Source organism: Mauremys reevesii, linkage group 23 (genome assembly GCF_016161935.1).
Source record: "Mauremys reevesii isolate NIE-2019 linkage group 23, ASM1616193v1, whole genome shotgun sequence".
NCBI classification, from domain to species: Eukaryota; Metazoa; Chordata; order Testudines; family Geoemydidae; genus Mauremys; species Mauremys reevesii.
Window position 1 is genome coordinate 20,159,893 of NC_052645.1, and position 19,771 is coordinate 20,179,663.

At 45.1% G+C, this 19,771-nt stretch overlaps 1 protein-coding gene across 2 annotated transcripts in view; it reads left to right on the forward strand.

The window, feature by feature from the left end:
* The window catches only part of TFAP2E (transcription factor AP-2 epsilon), a 49,416-nt gene extending 35,057 nt beyond the window's left edge, over window positions 1-14,359 (forward strand). For both annotated transcript variants that reach the window (XM_039511155.1, XM_039511157.1), the window contains 4 exons: window positions 5,845-6,073; window positions 7,358-7,476; window positions 11,965-12,106; window positions 12,982-14,359. In XM_039511155.1, coding sequence (XP_039367089.1) covers window positions 5,845-6,073; window positions 7,358-7,476; window positions 11,965-12,106; window positions 12,982-13,270 — 779 coding nt within the window. In that variant the 3' untranslated portion in view covers window positions 13,271-14,359. The remainder of the gene's footprint in view (window positions 1-5,844; window positions 6,074-7,357; window positions 7,477-11,964; window positions 12,107-12,981) is intronic.
* Window positions 14,360-19,771: the final 5,412 nt, after the last annotated feature.

Here is a 19,771-nt window from a genome sequence, read left to right on the forward strand (position 1 = left end):
CAGCTCTTACCACCAGGCCACCCCGCAGCATTTGTGGGTTTATAGCAGCTCCACTGCATGATCCAGCATGATGAGCGTGGGGTGATAAAAGCTAGCCCAACCCTGTTGAAAGCCGTGAGGAAAGGTACACAGAACAGCCACGTGGCTGTCTGTTCTTAGAAACTGGGACACATTTTGAAATCTCTCTCTGCCCTTGTGTGAAAGTCCCTGTCTCAGATTAATTGAGTTCTGTCTCAGTGTGTGAGTTTCACCATCTCAGACAGCTACGCCCAAGGTGTGTGCAGCAGACAAAAGAGATCCAAGTCAACACACCACACACACACACACGCACACACACACGGCATTTTTGGTTGGAAATCACAAGTTTCTCTCGTTCAAAGGGAAGATGAAACAGCATGTGCCCTCTAGCACCATGGCTGGATGCTCCCAGGGGATTTTAGGTCACCATTTACACTGCTGTTCGGCACACACAAAACATGTAACGTGTAGCAACCAGTGCCTCCCCTGGGAGGGTAAACCAGACAGTGAGATCCTGAGCTCTGCCTGATGGAAACGCACCTGGCAACACGATATTGCAGAAACACAGAGGCAACTTCCCTTCCAACATCCGCCCACTACTTGCACATTTATTACTGACACTGCAGTATTTTTAATGACTAAATGTATTATACGAGAGAGGATAACAGATCAGAGACTATGTGAGAAAATCCCCCCTGATATTTCAGGACGCCATTTCAAAGCAAGTTCAAAGCATTTCAAACCATGGGCAAGTCTGTAGGGCTAGATTCACCTGACTCCCATTTATTTCAGTAGGAGCTAGATGTCTAAGTACCTTTGTGAATCTGGGCCTTGGTTCTCCAGCTATAAAATGGAGACGATATTACTCCTTGTCTGCACCCTTGTCTATTTATGCTGTAATTTCCTTGGGGCAGGGACTGCCTCTCGCTATGTGTCTGTTCAGCACTCAGTACCGTGGGCCCCTCTTCTCAATCGGGGCCTTTCGGCACAACCGCAACACAAGTAAGTGCTATTCATTAATGACACGCTGCCATTTATAGTTTTTAAGCCCCTGGTTTAACTTGGGATTGCCAAAGGGACAGAGCTAAAGATAGGTAGCCCCAAAACACAATCCATCCATCTGCCTAAAACTGTCTGCAGACTCCATGAGTCTCCCCCCACAAAATGGGAACTTAATGTTCCTTGCTTAAAAATAAACCAGTGCCAGTCACCCAGCACACAAGTCACATCTTTTAAATCCCTCCTTAAACCCCACCTTTGCTTTGCAAAGCCCTGTCTTCTAGCATTGCCTGGGCTGTAGGCTCCCTGCAACTGCAGACCTCTGGGAACACCCGCCCCCCCAGCCCCGTCTCTAATGCTACCAGGTCTTCCCCTTGTCTGAGCCGATTATTCAGCTATTGCATAGTCTGTAAACTCTCCGGGGCAGGGGCTGTCTTTCAACGCTGGAGCTAAATGGGTCTCTAATCTGGGTAACTGTTTCCATAGAAATAATTAAGTAATAATAATTGTGCATAGTGAAGCAGAAAGCATCAGGAAAGAAACAGGTTTCAAGTTCTCCAGGCAGTTACTAAAAACACACAATAAAAGTATCACTTTAAACATGACTGGGGAGGGGCAGGTGAGTCAAGAGGGCAAGGGCTTGAATCCACAGAAGCTAAGCTAAGCTAAGCAGACAGTGCCACCTAGCCATATTTTATCATCTTCCCTATTCTCCCCATCCCACTGAGTTCTGGAGCTCTGGCAGGTAGAGGTGATGCTCACTAACTTAAATCAGATCCCTTGCCACTCCCCTAGCTCAGCTCAACACAAACAGAAAGAGAAACCCAGCAGTTTTTGCTGCATCCTTTTGTAGCCGTCCTCCTGGAGTAACTCCCTCCAGCTGAGCCCTATCCAATTACCTCTCCTCCCCAGCCTGGCTGTCTGGCAATCCCTGCAGTGAGGAGAGAAACACCTGTGGTGAGTTCTGTGTCCAGGAGAGCATTTTAACTCCTTCCTTGCCACCCAGTGACTGGGTTTATAGTCACCGTTACACAGAGGAGCTGTACCTTGGGCGTGTCCCTGCAATATTCACGCTGGCAATACAGTCTCTGTATAATACAAGGACAGATGGCTCAGCTCATCAAAATTCCTAACTAGGGTCCTATATTTCTAGGGTTATCCATCTGCAGTGGGGTCAATTCATCCTTTGATATACACACCTATTTCTCATCCAGCCTAATGGAAGAATAAGTCCACTGATGGGAAGGCAATACCCCCAGTGTTCAAAGGTGGGTCAAACCCCAGACAGGACATCTCAGGTGGCCTAAACCAAGGAGACTTTAGAAGAGAAAGCCCAGTACAATGCAGCCTGCTTAAATTTTTATATCACAGCCTTAACACTGGAGGCAAACACTGGGAATGTTCCGATGTAGACTTGTATACAAACCGTGCATCCCACTGCCGCCTTTGCTTAGCACATGGAGTAACGGAACGTTTCCTGGTGAGAACCATCCAATGGCCTGAAGCCCAGCCATTTTGCCATGAAAACCTTGTCCCTGGTATGTAATTTTAAATCTTGCTACAGTGGTTCCTCCTGCTGCTCTGGGGCCCAGGTCTAAATCTCAGAAATGTTCTTTGCTTGGACCAACTCAGCATTTCCCAGAGGGTCAGTCATCTGGAAGCACCAGCATGGCTTGGAAAGCGAGACTCCGCTCTTTCAAAGTGCATCGGAAACAATGCGAACCCAGCGCTAGTGCAGGCAGGGTTTCGTTTTGCCTGCTGTGTATTAGGCAAACCTCCGATAGTCTTGTGCTAGTCTTGCCTGCAGGCTGGCTCAGGTGTTCTGATCACCTCTTGAGGGAACAGGAAAGCAGCTGTTCTGCAGATCGGGGGACATTTTGGTTTGCTCATGGCAAGAGCCAATTTTGGTTCCAAAAAAGCCAAAGAAACCAAACTCCCAGTCTCTGATGATAGTTTTGTCTCTGACCTGCAGCAGGTTTATTGGTAAAAAAGCTGCAGATCAGACCAGGCAAACAGAAAGCAACGCCAAAAAGAAAATAGTTCATGTAGTTATGTTTGACTGTCTGATTGGATTGAGGTAGCCTGGTCTAGTGGATAGGGCAATGACCTTGGAGTCAGGAGATTTGGAGTCTATTCCCAGTGCTACCAATGGCTGCTCTGTGACCTTGGACAAGTTACTTCCCCTCTCTGTGCCTCTGTTTCCCCTTCCACCTTCTTGTCTATTTAGATTGCAAACACTTTGGGACAGGACTCTCTCTCCTTCTGTGTATGTACAGCACCTAGCACAATAGGGCCCTGATCTCAGTTGGGGTTTCTAGGCACTGCTGAAATCCAGATCATTATTCAAATTAATTGTCTGCTATGGGTTCTCCTTGTCACAGCGCCTATAAAATTCAGAAAGTCATTACATGTAATAGAGACTGCCTAACTGGTTCTGGACTGTGGCTCTGGGAGTGGCAGGGACTAGTTTAGTCTTCTCTAGGTGGATTGGTTTTCTGCAGTGTGCATATTCCTAAAAAAAAGTCAGCACATGTTTTAAAACTGTCATAGTGACACACCATGTGTCAGTGCCTCATCATGCTCTGTTCATCTGCCCATCACTCTGCTGCTATGCACCGCAGCGCCTGGCTGCTCAGCACTCTGTCACGGCATGGAATGCCTCCCAAACACGTCTGCATTTTACCTTTTTGCTCTGCAAGGTGAGCTTTCCAATAGCGTCTAGCATTACACCACACCAAGTCCAAATGGATTCGCTCTCTCATCCAGGACCAGGGGAAACTAATTGCTGTGACATGTGGATGAGTGGTGCTGCATGGTTCTACCATGTTGCATGGTTATGTAGTCAGACACACAGATACGTAGGTGCCAAGTGGTGCGTGGAAGCATGAATACACATTGATGCATGAATCCACAGGGATGCCCAAATGCGTGATGAAGTATGAACCTACAAGTAATGCACAGCTCTTCACTGACACATGAATGCATGGAAACACATGGATACACAGTGATGCACAAAACACACGAAACCACAAGACATACACAGCTCTCCAGGGATGCATGGGACTGCATGGATGCATGGATGGATGTCTCAATGAAGTCCGAAAACGTAGGAATGCATGGATCTGCAGTGAGACATATCTTTGCAGTGATACGTGGACATTTTAAAAACATGCTCTGGCTTTTTATTTTAGGAATGTGCCAAGGGATAAATATTAACCATCCTGGGAATGTGAAAGAAAGCCCTGACGTCGCTGCTGTCTGGAAGCAGCTCTGCTTTCCTAGCCCATACGGTGATGTTCTTGAATCTTTTAGCCTCTGTTCTTCCCTTAGAACCTCTTAATCAGCCACAATCCCAAGTGTCACAACTGTCAGAACTTTACCCTTTGCTAGTCAGTTCCGAAAGGAAACCCCATGCAACCTGTCCTCCAGTCCCCGACACTGTCGGAGTTTCACACTGAGAGGGAATTTAATAGACCTGAGCTTATTTCCATTCATCTTTTAGCCCTAACACATTAGCCATTTTTATGTAACATGTGCTGCTCTTTTATTGCCATGCTAACAAGTTGTTGAGCTGTATTTACAATATGCTGATTGTAAGACCCCCTTAATGGGCTCAGTGTACTTGCCCTCTCCGATTAACTGTCGGGTTTGCCGTTTCATTTTGGGCATGTGTATTTCCTTTATAAAACCTGGATCTCACCCTGTTATTTGTTGCTCTAAGTATTAGGCATGTGTAGCGTTTGAATGTACATTATGGAGTGACCATTACTCAGTAACCACAAAGAATGCCAGGGTTTAAACAAGCTGGAGTGATTGCATTTGCAGTTAGCTATGGAGTCTTTGAAAACCGTGGATTCAGAGTTAAATTGGGTATTAATTTCAAAATATAAAACCCAAAGTCACTTGGCACAAGCCTCTGCCATGGCTCTAACCGAGAAACCTTTATTGTGTCCAAAGAGGTTTCTTAGTGGGGAAAATAGGCCAGTTTCACTCCTGGTGTAAGACCATGGGCCCTGTGTGGTGTCTGCTGTTCACCACCTTTCTGCTTTTAATTGGGATTTTCCCCATTAAGTACAAGGCAGTTTGTTCTGGGTTGTTTGGTGAACTGATCTTTTCAGTTAACTTTAGACCAGGGTGACCCAAGTGTGGGGCTCCCGCTTGCTGTGGGCCTGATCCAAAGCCAGATGAAGTTAATGGGAGTCTTTCCATGTCCACACACACACAACCCTTAGCTCCCCTGGGGTTTGCTGAGTCTCAGACAGCGGAGTGCTAGGAACAGAGTCCAGGACTTTTGTTCCTCCTTAATGGTGCTGTGTGAACATGGGCCCCAATGAAAATCCCAAATCCAAAACCCCTCCAAAAATCAGCAGTGCTGGAAATCTTGAAACAGGATCCAGATCTGAGTTTTGCAAATGGCCCCTTTCTCTGTGAGAGGCCAAACCAAAATCTTGGATCCCTAAGCACCCCTAAGGCAGACAGAGGAAGGCGGGATTGGGGATCTGGTCAAAATTATGCACCTGGTCCTTTCCTAGAGGCCAAACAGGAACCCTAGGTCCTAGCACCCCTGAATTTGGAGGGATAAGTTACAGATCTGCATCTTGCCTGGTTTTCAAACCACCCCTCAGGCAGTTTCTTTCTCCATTAAGAAACATACAAGACCAAGGAAAACACCTTGGTCATGTCTGTTTACTTCTTACGATGGAAACGCCTGTGCATTGAGCTCCTGGAATTCTGCCAGAGTGGCCCCGAGCATCACCGGGTTTCTGTTTCCTCTGCTTTAGACCCTTTCCAGTGACATTCTTTCTCTGGTGCTGCTTTTCCTTCCAGTGCCCATCCCCTCGAAGGCGAACGGCACCACCATCTCTGCCCTGTCGATGAACAAAGATAGTTTGATTGGAGGGGTGACAAATCCCAACGAGGTCTTCTGCTCCGTGCCTGGCCGGCTCTCCCTTCTCAGCTCCACCTCTAAGTACAAGGTGACCGTCGGGGAGGTGCAGAGAAGGCTCTCCCCACCAGAGTGTCTCAATGCCTCTCTTCTCGGGGGAGTCCTCAGGAGGTAAGCATCACACCATACTTATCTTCCTCTGATTTTGTCTCTTCTCTGCTTCCTTCAGGTCAAAGTGTCTGTGCTATTTCCAGTGATGAACCCTTGTCGGTCATTATTAATTATCTGCATGTAGTAGAGCCTAAGAGCCCCAGTCAAACACAGAACAAAAAGATAAACCCTGCCCCAAACAGCTTACAGTCTAGGGAATGCCCTTGCGACCGTCCCACTGACTTCAGAAGGCACCTGCGGGTCCTTCCGATTTGGTGTGATGTCCAGGTCTGGTTACAATTTCAACCCCCTAGATCTGAATCTGGGAAAGTTCACATCCTGAGCCAAATTGAGCAGCTGCCCCCTAAATCTGTAACAGGCCAAGCCAAAGCCCTGTCCCAAACTCCTTGCCAAACTTCAGGGGTGCTCAATATCTGGATCCAAGTCTGAATTTTGCAGCTTGTGCCCTAGTTCTGGGATCCATTGCGAATGCTTTGTTCAGCTCTTCCAAGTGGTTATTTTTATACCTTGTCATCGGATAGAGAAGTCCCAGTCCAGGGCTCTTTTTATCTCAGAATAGCAAAGGCTGCAAAGGTGTTGGATTAAATTATTCCAGTAACAGGCCACTTGTTTTGCTGCTGCTCTGGGTGATAGTCAATTTTATTACTTTTCGCAGAGATTCTGCCCCAAACCTGCAATGATGTTTTCTGCATGGGAAGCTCACTGGTTGGCTGTTGCTGTTGTCACTCCAGTAAGACCCACCTTTTGGAGGTGGGACTCCCTAAGAACAACATTAAAGCCCAGCAGGTCTCTGTGCTCTCCTGGGCACATGGGTATTTTTGCAATACAGCACATCGCCTTGCAAGTTCCTACAAGCTTGCAGCCCAAAAGCTTCTTTGTTAATGAACATGCGAGTCTCCTGCACAAACTTAGATGAGCTGCTGTTTGTTGGAACAAAGGCATCACTGAGGATTGCTATTGTTGAGAATTTGAAACAATAAAACTAGTGATTGGATGAAGGTTCTTTTTATTCTCATATCTGTTTCATTCACTGAACAGCAGTTCTTTTCATGGCTATAAAAGAATCCAGGACTACCATGTCATTTGGAATATAGAAATTGATTTTAACAAACTTTATATTCTGTTATCAGTCGTCCTTACAATTGAGATTTGTGAAGCTCATTGTATATTTTATGCCAAATCAAGAGACTACTCAGTTACAACAAGCTGGGAAACAGCAGTCTGTGTGCTTCTTTTTCTTTCCTTTCAACTAAAACTTTTTCCCTCCTTGTTTCCCTCTTGCAGGGCAAAATCAAAAAATGGTGGAAGGTGTTTAAGGGAAAGATTAGAGAAAATAGGCTTAAATCTACCTGCAGGAAGGCGTAAAGCTGCCAACGTCACTTTGCTGACGTCGTTGGTGGAAGGTAAGTCGTTCTGTGATTTAACATCAGACTAGGGTGCCCAACCTTTGCCCATTCTAAGTCCTCCATTTGTAATTTGCCAGAGGGCCTAAAACAGAACAGATTATACAGCAGCCGTCATTAATCCAGAGTGAGGTATGCATGTAATTCTCCATCTTGACCCAAGCATGTCTTCTGAACTAACAGATTTCTGCTAGGCTAACAAGAGCACAGTTTGGAGAAGGCACTCGCAATCGGAACGAGGTAGGACTCTGTAGCTGCAGACCTGTCAGGCCAAATGTTGCAGTGCTTACACATGGCAACCAATGCTTTTGGGTCCTTTAGAACATCATGGGATCTAGAATTTAGAACCACTGAAATTTGAAACCCAACCGTGTTGCTTAGCTATGTCTGGTTCACATAAGTCACATTTTATTCTTTCTGCTCCCTCATTGCATGAGCTTAGCTCTCCTAATCAAATTTGCGGCACAAGTTTGAAATGTGCTATCAATGACTATTCGAGCTTAAAATTCACTTTTGTGAATTACTACAAGTAAAACTTAGTCACGTGAAGATTCACAGAAAGCAAACACAAAAAGAGCAGGAACACAGCCAAAGCAAACTCATTAAGAAATTATCACAAATATTCACCAACCTATTCACAAATATGAACTCACTTCTATTGTAAACTTATTGCACTACTGAAAATGTTGTGTCCTTGGCCCAAACAGACCTGTTTTGTTGGGACTCAGACTTGTGTAGATCTCCACATGTTCCCTTTGAAATAGGTCAAATGCACTTCCAGTCCTAGCTGCCCCCACGTATGGATCCATGATACACTAGTGCTCTGCACACTCCGTAAAAATATGCTTGAGGTTGACCCAGTGGCACTGGCGTGTGAGACAGAAAGGTTCAATTCCCAAAAGAGAAGCTGGGGGAAACGGCCTTCAAGGGAGTGTGGAGGGAGATAGTCTGCAGTGGCTGATCTGTGAATGTGGTGGTGGATGCTGAGTGAGGCTATGGGACTCATGCTATGTAGGGCCTCCATAGTCAACATATAACTTGCCTTTAAGCATGAAGTCCCCTTGCTTAAAGCTGCATGTTTAGTAGTTCTCCTCCCAGCCTTCACACTGTGGAAATGATGATGTCGCTACCGCATCTATGGACCAAAGGAGACAGGAAGGAGACAAATGAAATAGTGGCTTCAACTCCCTTCCAGCTTCGGAATCCATTGTATTTGCGCCCAGCATGTTGGAGGCAGCTGCCTGCAGTTTTTGAATAGAAAATCGTCTCCATTGTTGCCAGCAAATTAAATGACCCGCTTCATTAGGCGGAGGTTGTTACCAAGGGCAGTCGGTGCGTGCTGAATGACAGGCTGATTTCCATTAAAAGAAAAGAATGAAAGAAAGGAAGAAATATACATTTTGATTTCACGAGGCTGCTGACTTTTTGGTTATTGCTTAATGGCTCATAGTAAATAAAAGAGTGGCGCCATGTGTGCTTGATGGATACGATTTCCTCTTGCAACGCAGTGTTATGGTATTGGAAGATGTTCACCCAGGGGAAGGTGCTATTGCTTTGCCATTTTTCAGCAGACAGAAACTAGGTTGCCCTGCTGTGCCTCGGGCCCTTTTTGCTTGGACATTTGCTGTCTTATTTTAATCTGTTTGCTCCCCTTTGCCTCTTCAACCTCTGTACTTTTTATTTATTCATTTTTTTTATTTATTACTGGGTGTTTTTTAGCGTTAATTATATTTTTATATTGACGTACAGCTGTTCATAAATATAGATGGAGGGAGAACTGGTGTCCGTGGGTAAATGAGACAGGGAAATAAAAAGCATCACCTAAAATAGCAAAAGAAGAACATTAGACACATAAGGCTGTACTAGAGGGATGTCTCCAGTGCTTAGTGGACAGTTTGCTTGCTTCCAGAGCTTTGCTTCAAGTAGAACTCACTGCTGCTTCTCTTGTGCTAAGGTTCAGCCAGTTTTTAAGATTTGTCTCTTTTGAGTCTCATGTGCCAGTCTTATTATCTTCTTATAAAAATGAAGCAAGGTATGCTAGAACCAGGGGAAAGGGAAGAGCAGAAGCTACCGTGATGTCCTCCATGAATATACTATGCAAATCCCAATGACAATATTTAGTACTTAGATATTGCAATGATAGACACATGGGCAAGTTGGTAGAAATAGAAATTGGTGTTTGGAATTTTTCATGGGATTTTTGGTGGTCTGCACTCTGGCATCTTGGGTGCAGGCTTTACTGGGGTTACACTAGGGATGAATTTGGCCTTAATTCTGCACAAGATACCAGGGTACATTCCAACTTTCAAAACACTCTCAAACACTCCAGAAAAGAGATGTGTGAAAAGAATGTGGCTAATGTAGGCTTCTGGCCCAAAGACTTTACTGGGACTGCTCAGGCACTGAAAGAAACACACGGGGTGAAATGTCAGCTGAATTAGGGCATTACCTGTGTAAAGTCACTTGACAGCTCTCCTTCAAGGCCATCTCTGCCATGTGCCCTCCTGCGCCACACTGGCCTGCTGGTGCCCCAATCTATTTCATTCCAACAGGTAAGGAAGCCCCTGCTCCACCAGGCCCTGAGTCGGCAAAGCACTTTAAGAACATGTTAAGAATGTTACGAGGACTGACCCTCGAGTCAAGCCCCTTTACAATATCTCAAGTTGGGCACCCAAATCACTAGTCACCTTCAAAACACTGAGCTTTAGCCACTAGCACCTGCTTCCACCAGCACCAAGGACAGAGCCAAGAAGTCCCAACTTCCAGTCCTTTGTTACACCCCCTTTTATAGCCACTGTCTCCCTGTTCCACAGAAGTGAATATATTTTCATTCATGTTGCGCACATGCGCCCGCCCACACAAACCTGCCCCAACTCTGATTTCCTAGTATTTCATTATATAGTTATGGGTGAGGGAGTGAGGAGGGAAAGGAAATTGAGAAGCTTCATACGGGAAGCCCAAACTAGGCTTCACCGCACGATTCTCGAAGCTGGGGTGGCAGCTATGGGAACTAGGTTAATGCTGTTAGGATGGATGGCCGAATACGTATGAACAGCGGGGGGTGGGTCAAATTAGCTGTGTCTGCCTAACCGGGGGGTTGGGCATGATCAATTGCCATCAGCTCTGATTATTTCCATGGGGATGCCTGAAGATGGATCAATTTCATCAATGAGAGGCCAGTTCCATGGAATGATGGATACCCAGGCTGAGCACTCTCCCCTTAGGCCTTTCTGTTCAGCGAGGAAGGATACAAACAAGAACCTATCTTCCTTCTATTCCTCCTGTGCTTCCCCCTTCCCCTGTTCTGGAGTAATCACCAGCTTAGGGTGTCCCCCTGCCAAAAAAGAAGTCAGTCCCCTTTGATAGTCTGGGTTTGTGGTAAGGCAGCGTGGTTACCTAACGTAATGGGATCATACTCTGATTCTGAAATAGGAGAGCTAGTAGGAAAAGATAGGAGGAGAAAACAGATGCGAGAAAGAGAGAGATGATGGGGGAGGTGGGAGGGACAGAGATGTCTCTGTTACTCTTCCTCCTTCAAGAACACAGCAAAATGGGCCAAATTCCACCCAGATATACCTTCAGCCACATTGACTTTGGCGTGTTATTTTATGAGCCAGCAAAGGAGGGAGGGAGGGAGGGATTTTGTTCTTAGAGCCAGGCACTGTCAGTCAGGACTCCTGAGGCATGATTCTCCCACAGCAGGGTACGAGAAACTCCCATTGCTTTCGGTGGGAGCTCGACATAGCGCAGCACCTCCAGAAGGGCCCCCTTGTGGCAGGTGCAACACGACAGGCCTGTCTGCCTCAGTTTCCCTCCTGGAGCATCTCCAGAAAGAGTCCAAAGCATCTTCCCAAGTATAAATATAGCCCTTGTGGGTTCCATTTATTACAGAAGTCCCATGCATGTAAACCTCAACAAAGTGCCACAACCTTAGTCTAGAACTTCCCCAGCATAATCCAAAGCAGTACCCACAGCATACTGCCCTAGCATCCCTCCTCATGCCCCAGCTCTCCAGCCCAGTCCGCTCCTGTCCTTGTACCACGACAGCCAGTGCAGCCCTTCCACATCCAGAGGACAGCTCCTCTCTTCCCAGCAGAGAGCCCACAGCCTCTCCGCTGGGAGATCACCTTTACCAGGGGAGCATCCCTCACTCCCCTCCTGTCTCTGATCCTCCCTGGTCCTTTATAGCCCCTAGTGGTGCCCTGCCCTCGTAATTGGCCAAATGCGAGCACTTGTCCTGGCACAGGAGAGCTGGACCTAGTTCACAGGGGTAGCCACTGTGTGACACAGCTATTCCCAGAGTGCTAGAGCCAACCATGAAGAGTCCAGAGTTGTTCTCCCCTTGCCTAGAGATCTGAGAAAAAGGGCCTCCAGCCCCAACAGAAATGAGCCAGGCATCCCAATAAGATATGTGGAGACGTCTGCAGAAAATGCTCCCTTGTTGTTACATAAGTACAGACCCAGCTCATTAATTTGTCCTCCTTCTAGGCGAAGCCGTTCACCTGGCCCGGGATTTTGGTTACGTGTGTGAAACAGAGTTCCCAGCGAAGGCAGCAGCGGAATACCTGTGCCGTCAGCACTCCGATCCCAGCGAACTCCACACCCGGAAAAACATGCTTCTGGCTACCAAGTGAGTATGCATCCCCAGCAGCATTGAGGCCCCCTCGTGCTAGGCACTGCATATACATATCATGGAAAGAGAGTCTCTGCCCCAAAGAGCTCTCAGTCTCGCAAGGAGGACACACTCACGGGAATGTGCTGCACACACTCATATCCAACGGATACACAACACAGTGAAATGCCTCATGCACTCACATGGGAAGGATGAACATGAACATTGAAAGGACATGCTCACTGAGTCTGCATGCATTTGGCTTATGTTTGCCTTTCATGACATCTCCCGTGGGGATAATGCATCACTTCACCGAACACTTTCCTCTGATTTTTTGTTGTTGGATTGTTTTAAGTGAACTGTTTTCAAGTGATGTTCTGCTCTGAACAGTGATTCCTTAAAAATAGCTGCATGGGGTTCCTTTCTTCTTGGGCCTCAGAGACTTTCAGATCATTTCACTTAGTTTACAAGTAAAAGAGGGTTTTATTTAACTGCCAGTCCTGCAAACTCATCCTGGGATCTGAGCTTCGAGCCAGGTTCTTTCCTTCTCGGACGTCATCACCAATCATAAAGATTCTGCAGGCTAAATTATGCCCTAATTATACCTGTGCAACCCCACTGCCTTCAAATCATGCCCTCAGTGACACCTGTGCAAACATGATTCTTACTGGGGCTTCTTAATGGTGCACAGGGAATCGAATCGGAGACCCATCAAACTCATCTTGTCCAGGCTAGCAAACAGCTATCCAATGGAAATGACCTTCAATCCCCACCAGCTCAGGGCTCAGCCAGTCCCCCCAGTGATAACAGATACAGAAACAGAGCACAAACAGAAATGTAGGACCATAGATTTCCAGCTCTTTAAAAACACAATGACTTCCTTTCTCTTGTAGGCAAATTTGTAAAGAGTTTGCAGACTTGATGGCCCAGGATCGTTCTCCGCTTGGGAACAGCCGCCCGTCTCTCATCTTAGAGCCAGGTGTCCAAAGCTGCTTGACTCACTTCAGCCTGATAACCCACGGCTTCGGGGGCCCAGCGATCTGCGCAGCACTCACAGCCTTCCAGAACTACCTGGTGGAGTCCCTCAAGGGGCTGGATAAAATGTTCATGAACAGCACAGGGAATGGGCATGCAGCTGGAGACTCTAAAGCATCAGAGAAAGAAGTGAAGCATCGGAAATAACATGCTGCCTCCCTACCCCTCCCCTGGGGGGAGCTCTTCCCAGCTCATGATAGGAGGTCTGATCTTATTGGTGTTGGAAAAAAAATATTAAGACCCAGTGCAACATGTTTTCCGAACTACAATGTTTGAACTTGGGATGCAACTCTTAAAGCAAATAAACAAGAAGATTTAAAGAATTTAAGAAGAAAGAAGAAGAAAAGAACCTTAATGGACATCACTGAGATGGAGAGAATAAGACAGGTTGATGGCTTTTGTTTATTTTAATTGTGGATGCAGGAAGCCAAGTCATGTGCAATTTTATCTTGTTTTGTTTTTTAACCCACAACAAAATACTGAAGTGCTCCAGGAGTCTGTTCAAACTGAAACACCGAAAAATCAATAGAGAGGAAAGGCCTCAGCCACTCAACATGTTTTTGAAACTGAGGCAGAAGTAAGTCAGGTGGGATTTTTTTGTATTGCAGGCAGATCTGGATGTATAACTTGCCTTCAACAGGCAGACAGGGAATCTTCCAATGATGCCACCCACACAATAGTCCTATGCCCAAGACAAGAGGAAAATCACCAGCGTTCCTGCCTTGATTTTCAAGAGGTTTCAAGACTTTGTTTACAGTTTGCAACAAACTGACACTCACTACAGATTTTCTCCAGGGCCTATGGAACCCTGAGCCATGTCAGGAGAACAATCTTACACTCAGACTTCTTTCCACAATGGGAACTGATCAACGAGAACCTTCTGGAATGTTACATGCAAGCCAATGGGGTCAAGCAGGTTAAGTTACACCTGGGACTAAATAAAACTCCACCATCTACAAATAACAGCACACAGGTTTCTAAAATTAATAATAATAATAATTAATAAAGCACAAGGAGCAGAACTTGAACCAGGCCAAATTGAACTGAACTGTTCTAAATCTGTACATATTTATTTATGTGTAATTAAATCTGAAAGTTTTAAAATGTCCAGTGCAAGTTATTTATATCTAATTGAATTGGGATTTTTTTCTTTTTTTTTTTTTTTGAAAGAGGAAAGTCTTTGGATTTTCTGCCATTAGAAATGGGAATGAAGTTTTGGAGTCACAAAACTGTAGCATGGGCAACAGGCTGAGATGATAATGACTAAAGAAGTTCTGCAGGGTTTTGTACTTGCTGTTGTTTCTCTGAAAGCTGCAATCGATGTACAACACACCACAGTGTCATTCTCATTATCTTAATAAACCTCTTTTTATTTGAAGAAAACAGCTTCATGTTCTCTGTGACACTCGGATTCTTCTGTTTCTGTGGCTGCCAGAAGGAAAAGTTCTATAAATCCAGGGGGGAGGGGGAAGTCCCCCACCCCCTTTTGTTTTGTTTGTGTAGCTGACATTTGACTGAAATAAGCTATGGATTAATAGAAATGAGCTGAGAGTTACTGGAGCTAGGATTTACGCCCTGATCCTGCGAAGAGCAAAGAGCACAGAGCCAGTTGCAGGATTGACGTCTCTGATTTTACTGAAGACAATAGAGCAGAGATGGGTTCACAAAATGAGGATCTGGATCCAGAACCCCTCAAAGTTCTGGGGTGTTTGGAGCCAGGTTTTGGATTCAGGAGACAAAGACTATTGTGAAATTCAGCCTGGAATTGGGGTTCAGATTTTATGCACACACTTGCAAAATTCTAGGGTGTTCAGATCTGGAGTTTTGGCTCAGGTGTCTTGGTTCAGGCCTATGTCTGCTTTGTATATATAGTTTTCCCTTAGGAATATAGCAGAGACTGATGGAAAGCGTAGGGAAACCCTCAAATGATCCCAACATAAACACCCTTGAAAGGGAGATGTTTGGCAATTTAAAAGGAAACGATTTTTTTTTATATTGAAGTCCTCTAGAGATGGGCCAAAACTGGAACCATTTATCCAAATCCTCATCTCTCCAAAACGTTCGGCATTCACATCAAATGGAAAGTGGAGCAGAAACAGCACTGAGTTTGTAGTTTGCAAAATGAATCCCTAAACAACAATGCTTTGCAAAACCAAAAGAGTCCTGATTTTGCCCCATTCTTAGCATCATCTTGCCTGTGTTAAGAGAGAGACTTCAGAACAGGAAATATACAAGAACTGGTGGGGGTACTGGAGGCACATCTGCTGCATGGTATCAGAACAATATAATATGGATGCTGATATATAATTATAATCTATAAACATGCAAAGGTGAGTATGGGGGAGTGAGAAGTCATTTCATAGTCATAGTTATACAGGGGTTGCTTATGTGAATAGGCCACTCTTTGCATAGACCAACTAATTCTGGTGAGTGGTCTTGAAATGAAACAGAGAGATACATTAGACAGCATGAACATCCAGGTATAATGCACAGTAATTATTCAGTTTGTCAGGGAGAAAAACTACCTCCCCCACCGTTTTCCCCTTTGGGCTGCTGGTAAGTCCTCTGAAAGTTTCATGAGCCAAAGCCTGGCTCGCTAATGTCTCAGGTGGGAACTGCTTCTTTGCAAAGTGGGTGGGAGGTTGTGGGCTCTGCCCCAGACTTCTTGGCTGCCTTTGGGTAAATCACATAAGGTCTGGTTTTCAGAAGCATCCAGAACTACATTTTTCAAAGGGACTAGTGATTTTGGGTGCCCAGCTTGACACCTAAAAAGAGCCTGGTTTATAAAAGGCAGGTGTCCAGCACAGTCTTCAAATAGGGCCCCTAAGATGGCCTCAAACTGGGCACCCAGAAATGGAGGCACCTAAAATCAGTAACCACTTGTGAAAAGTCAGGCCTGAGTCTCACAACTGCAGCAGAAATCAATGGGGCAGGCGGGCGCTCAACGCCTCTGTAATATTTCTGCGCTTCAGTGGCACATCAGGAAACTGGGTGTAATACCTCTCAGCCTCTTTGGGGGGCAAGTGGGGGTGAGGATAAACCCATAAATACTTGGTGATGGGGCCATATAAATATCTAGATATACAGAAAATACTGTTTTAACTCATTGATCTCCACAGAACAGAGAAGGATGAGTTACATACCTCTCCCTTAAGCTATTAAACATTGCTAATAAAATCAAGGTGTTCACCCCAAAACATGTGAGTTGGGTGCTTACTGTTGGCGTCTCTCTTTTCGCTTCACTCCATCGGTATGTCTTTCCCAGGCGAGCGCAGCAACTCAGAGCAATCCAAACGATAAGTGTTTGTCAGGAGGATGCTAGTTATTCAGTATCCCATTAGTGCTAGAATTCACCTGCCAGGACTCCTGTCCTGTAGGGCCCCCCTGTTATTTTCTCCCCCTTCCCATCATGAGATGCCACAAGGGTCCTTTCCACAATCCAGGACCTCCCCTTGTATGAGTTCCCACGCTGACTACATAGATCATCGTGGGAAAATATGTGACATTACTGTTGGCAAAGCGTATTTCATAATAGATTCCGGCTCATGTTTTCTACCCGTTATAGGACACTCTGGAATTTCAATCTAAAATCTTGTTTGAATTAATTTTGTACAAACAACAAATCTAGGGAAACCACAAGACAGTCCCTGACATGAAAAGTGAAAGTGACATGTAGACTAAGTCTCTAAGGAGTGGGTCTAGAACTAAGGGGGGGGTCGAAATTAAGCTACACCAATGACGCCAGTGAATAGCGCTGCTGACAACGAACTCTTTCTGACCACGGCCGCCCCCCGCCGCGCGAAAAAACGAACTCCGCTGGCCACTGCCTCTGCTAACTCCAGCTGCCCGGTGGAGTACGGGATTCGACCGCAGAGCGATCGAGTTCTTTCTATCTCAGATCACGCGATAGTTAGTGAACTCGGAAAAACGAACTCACCTCCGCGACCGGCGCGTAAGTGTAGACTAGCCCTAAGTTCCCTAATACTGAGATATCTCACGGGTTAACTATGGTTAACATTGAACTGCGACTCTGTATTTTATCATTAACATAAAGAACAGGCTGTAGTTATGTGTTGCTAATCTGCATGGCTTTGAATAGAATGAATAATTCACCTTAATAAGATACCTTAAACGTGGCAGGATGGTAATCTCATTCTGTAGTACAACAGCACAATAAATAGACATTTGCAAGTTGCTGACTTGTGCCTGGTGTGTTCTTTCATTTATGAGAGTCTTTAAAGTTCCAATTTAACAGATAGAGCACAAAGGAGTCAGACAGTCAGTAATCAATGGGAGTCTTTCTGTTGACTTTAATGGGATTTGAATCAGATCTGGTGGGGCGGGGGAGGGGAGTGAGTCACCTTCAAATCTATGTGGTGAAATTGCAGGACCAAAACCTGCTTCCAGTGGTAACAAAATAATCAAATATAACCAATAAGCTCAGGGGGAAAGTAATTGGAGGAAGTGGCCTAGACAGCATAATGTCCTAGACACAGTCCCACCCCAATTGTATTTGTTCCTGACTCAGATTTTTGGAGAACCAAACCTGAAGAATTCATCCTTTACTACACGGGATCAGGACTCTTTGGGGAAGTTTAGTTCGATTTAATAGATTTTAAAGCCAGGACACACCATTATGATCATCTTGTTTGACTTGCTGCATACCACAAACATTATCACTTGGGCCACCAGGGACTCTTGGTGCTGTAAGTGAGAATAATATCTTTAAACCAACCCCTAGACTTTATCCCCCACTACTAGCGGGGAGGTGTTCAATGAAGCTGATAGCTCCTTACTGTAAACTGAGCCTTAGCATATTTATTCTGATGCCTCCAGGAGATTTCTGCTTGATCTTTCCTAGCAAGCAGGAGTCTGAAGCCATATCCTGGACTATAGAAATGTACCCTTAAAAATGCCATTCAGTATTGTATTCTCTTGGGGCTGTCCAGATAAAATAGTCTTGGTTTGTATGAGGCTGCTTTCGCTATTAGCTGGTGCTGGAAACGGAAGCTGGGCTCTGAAAAATCCTGTTATCCCGTCTATCTGCATCCTCCAAGGCAAAGAAAATCCTGCAGCCAGAACTCAGCTCGCAACTTGATGATGGACAAGGAGGACCAGGATCCAGCTCACTCAGGTAGTGACGTGAATGGTTTCAGGGCTGGCAGGAGTACTACTGGGCCAGTCTGAGCTAGAGGCACAAGGAGCAGATTCTGTATGTTGAATAAGAAAATGTCCATTATGGCCATATCAGCCCTTCAAAATGCTTAGTAGGGGTGGTGCAGGAGCAGACTAGCCAGGGCATATGCCACACCCTGCTACCCCCTTTAAATAGACGTTTTCTGTGAAGTATTTCACAAACACTTTTTTGAGATGCCGAGGACATTTTTGGCTGTACTTTCTTGTTTTCGCAGGGTGGAATGTGCCAGGCTGCTTAACAGAAAGAGCTGCTACTAGAAATCTTGGAGGCCTCATTAATTCTGAAAGCTAAGTGGAACTGTAAACAGAAGTCATGGCTGTATTTCCTGGGCAGATTATATCATCCTCAGATGACTTCTCTCTTTTTATTTATTTGGACGTTTTTACATCTGTGCATGCAGAAAATATCTAATATAGATACATAAAACACATTTCCTCTTTGCATTTGAAATACTTTCAGCTAAGCTATCAATATTGTCAATTTCTCTGCACAGCAACTTATTTTTCAGTGATTATTTATTCATATTCCAGTAGTACCTCGAGTTCCCAGCAGAGATTGGGGCCCTATTGTGTTAGGTGCTGTACAAACACACAATAAGAGATAGTCCTTCCCTGAAAACTTGTAGTCTAAATAGACAATACAAAGGAAGGATTATTATCCACATTTTACAGCTGGAAGCTCTATTTCCTGTTAAGATAGAATGTTTCAATTCATTGCTGATCCCTAATCATCAAAGAAATATTTATGTTTTTAAAAAGTCTCATTCTGATAATCAGTACATGGGCAAATGACAAGTCTGATGAGTTGGCTGACAGCAGAGGCTGTTTCAGGAGAATGAGTAATACCCGTGTAACTGAACTTGGAACCTTTGTGTTCCAATAAAATACTTGCAAACAGATATTATTTATCCACAGGAAACATTTTAATTTAGGCTGATTTTCACCTTCACTGTCAGTATAAAACTCAAAAACCTGCTGTTGTGACAAATAACACTGTAGATCAGAGATTCTCAGACTGTGATGCATGGATCACTACTGAAACAGGCTTCAAGCAGGTGATAAATGGGTCGGTTTAAGAACAGTATCAAAATAAGAATCTCTTGTAACTACACTGACTCAAATTATGAAGGTGATACACTCAGTCCCTCTTAGCTGCAGGTGTAAGGCTGCTTGGCCTTTACTATGAGAAACACTGCTAGAGATGATTCAAGTGGAAGGGATAGTCACACATCTCATTTATTTTTCTTGCCTTTTTTTGCATTTTGGACAATGAACACAGACGGGGCACTTTTATTTCCCATTTCTGGTCAGTATCACTGTTCTGGTTCTCCCAGGGCTGCTGCTGTGTTGGAGTTTCCAGCAGCACAAGGGACTGCTTTAATTCAAGCCTACCCCTCCAGCCAGCTTCCCATTTTCCATTTAATTTCCCCCTCCCCCCTAAAAAACCCCACC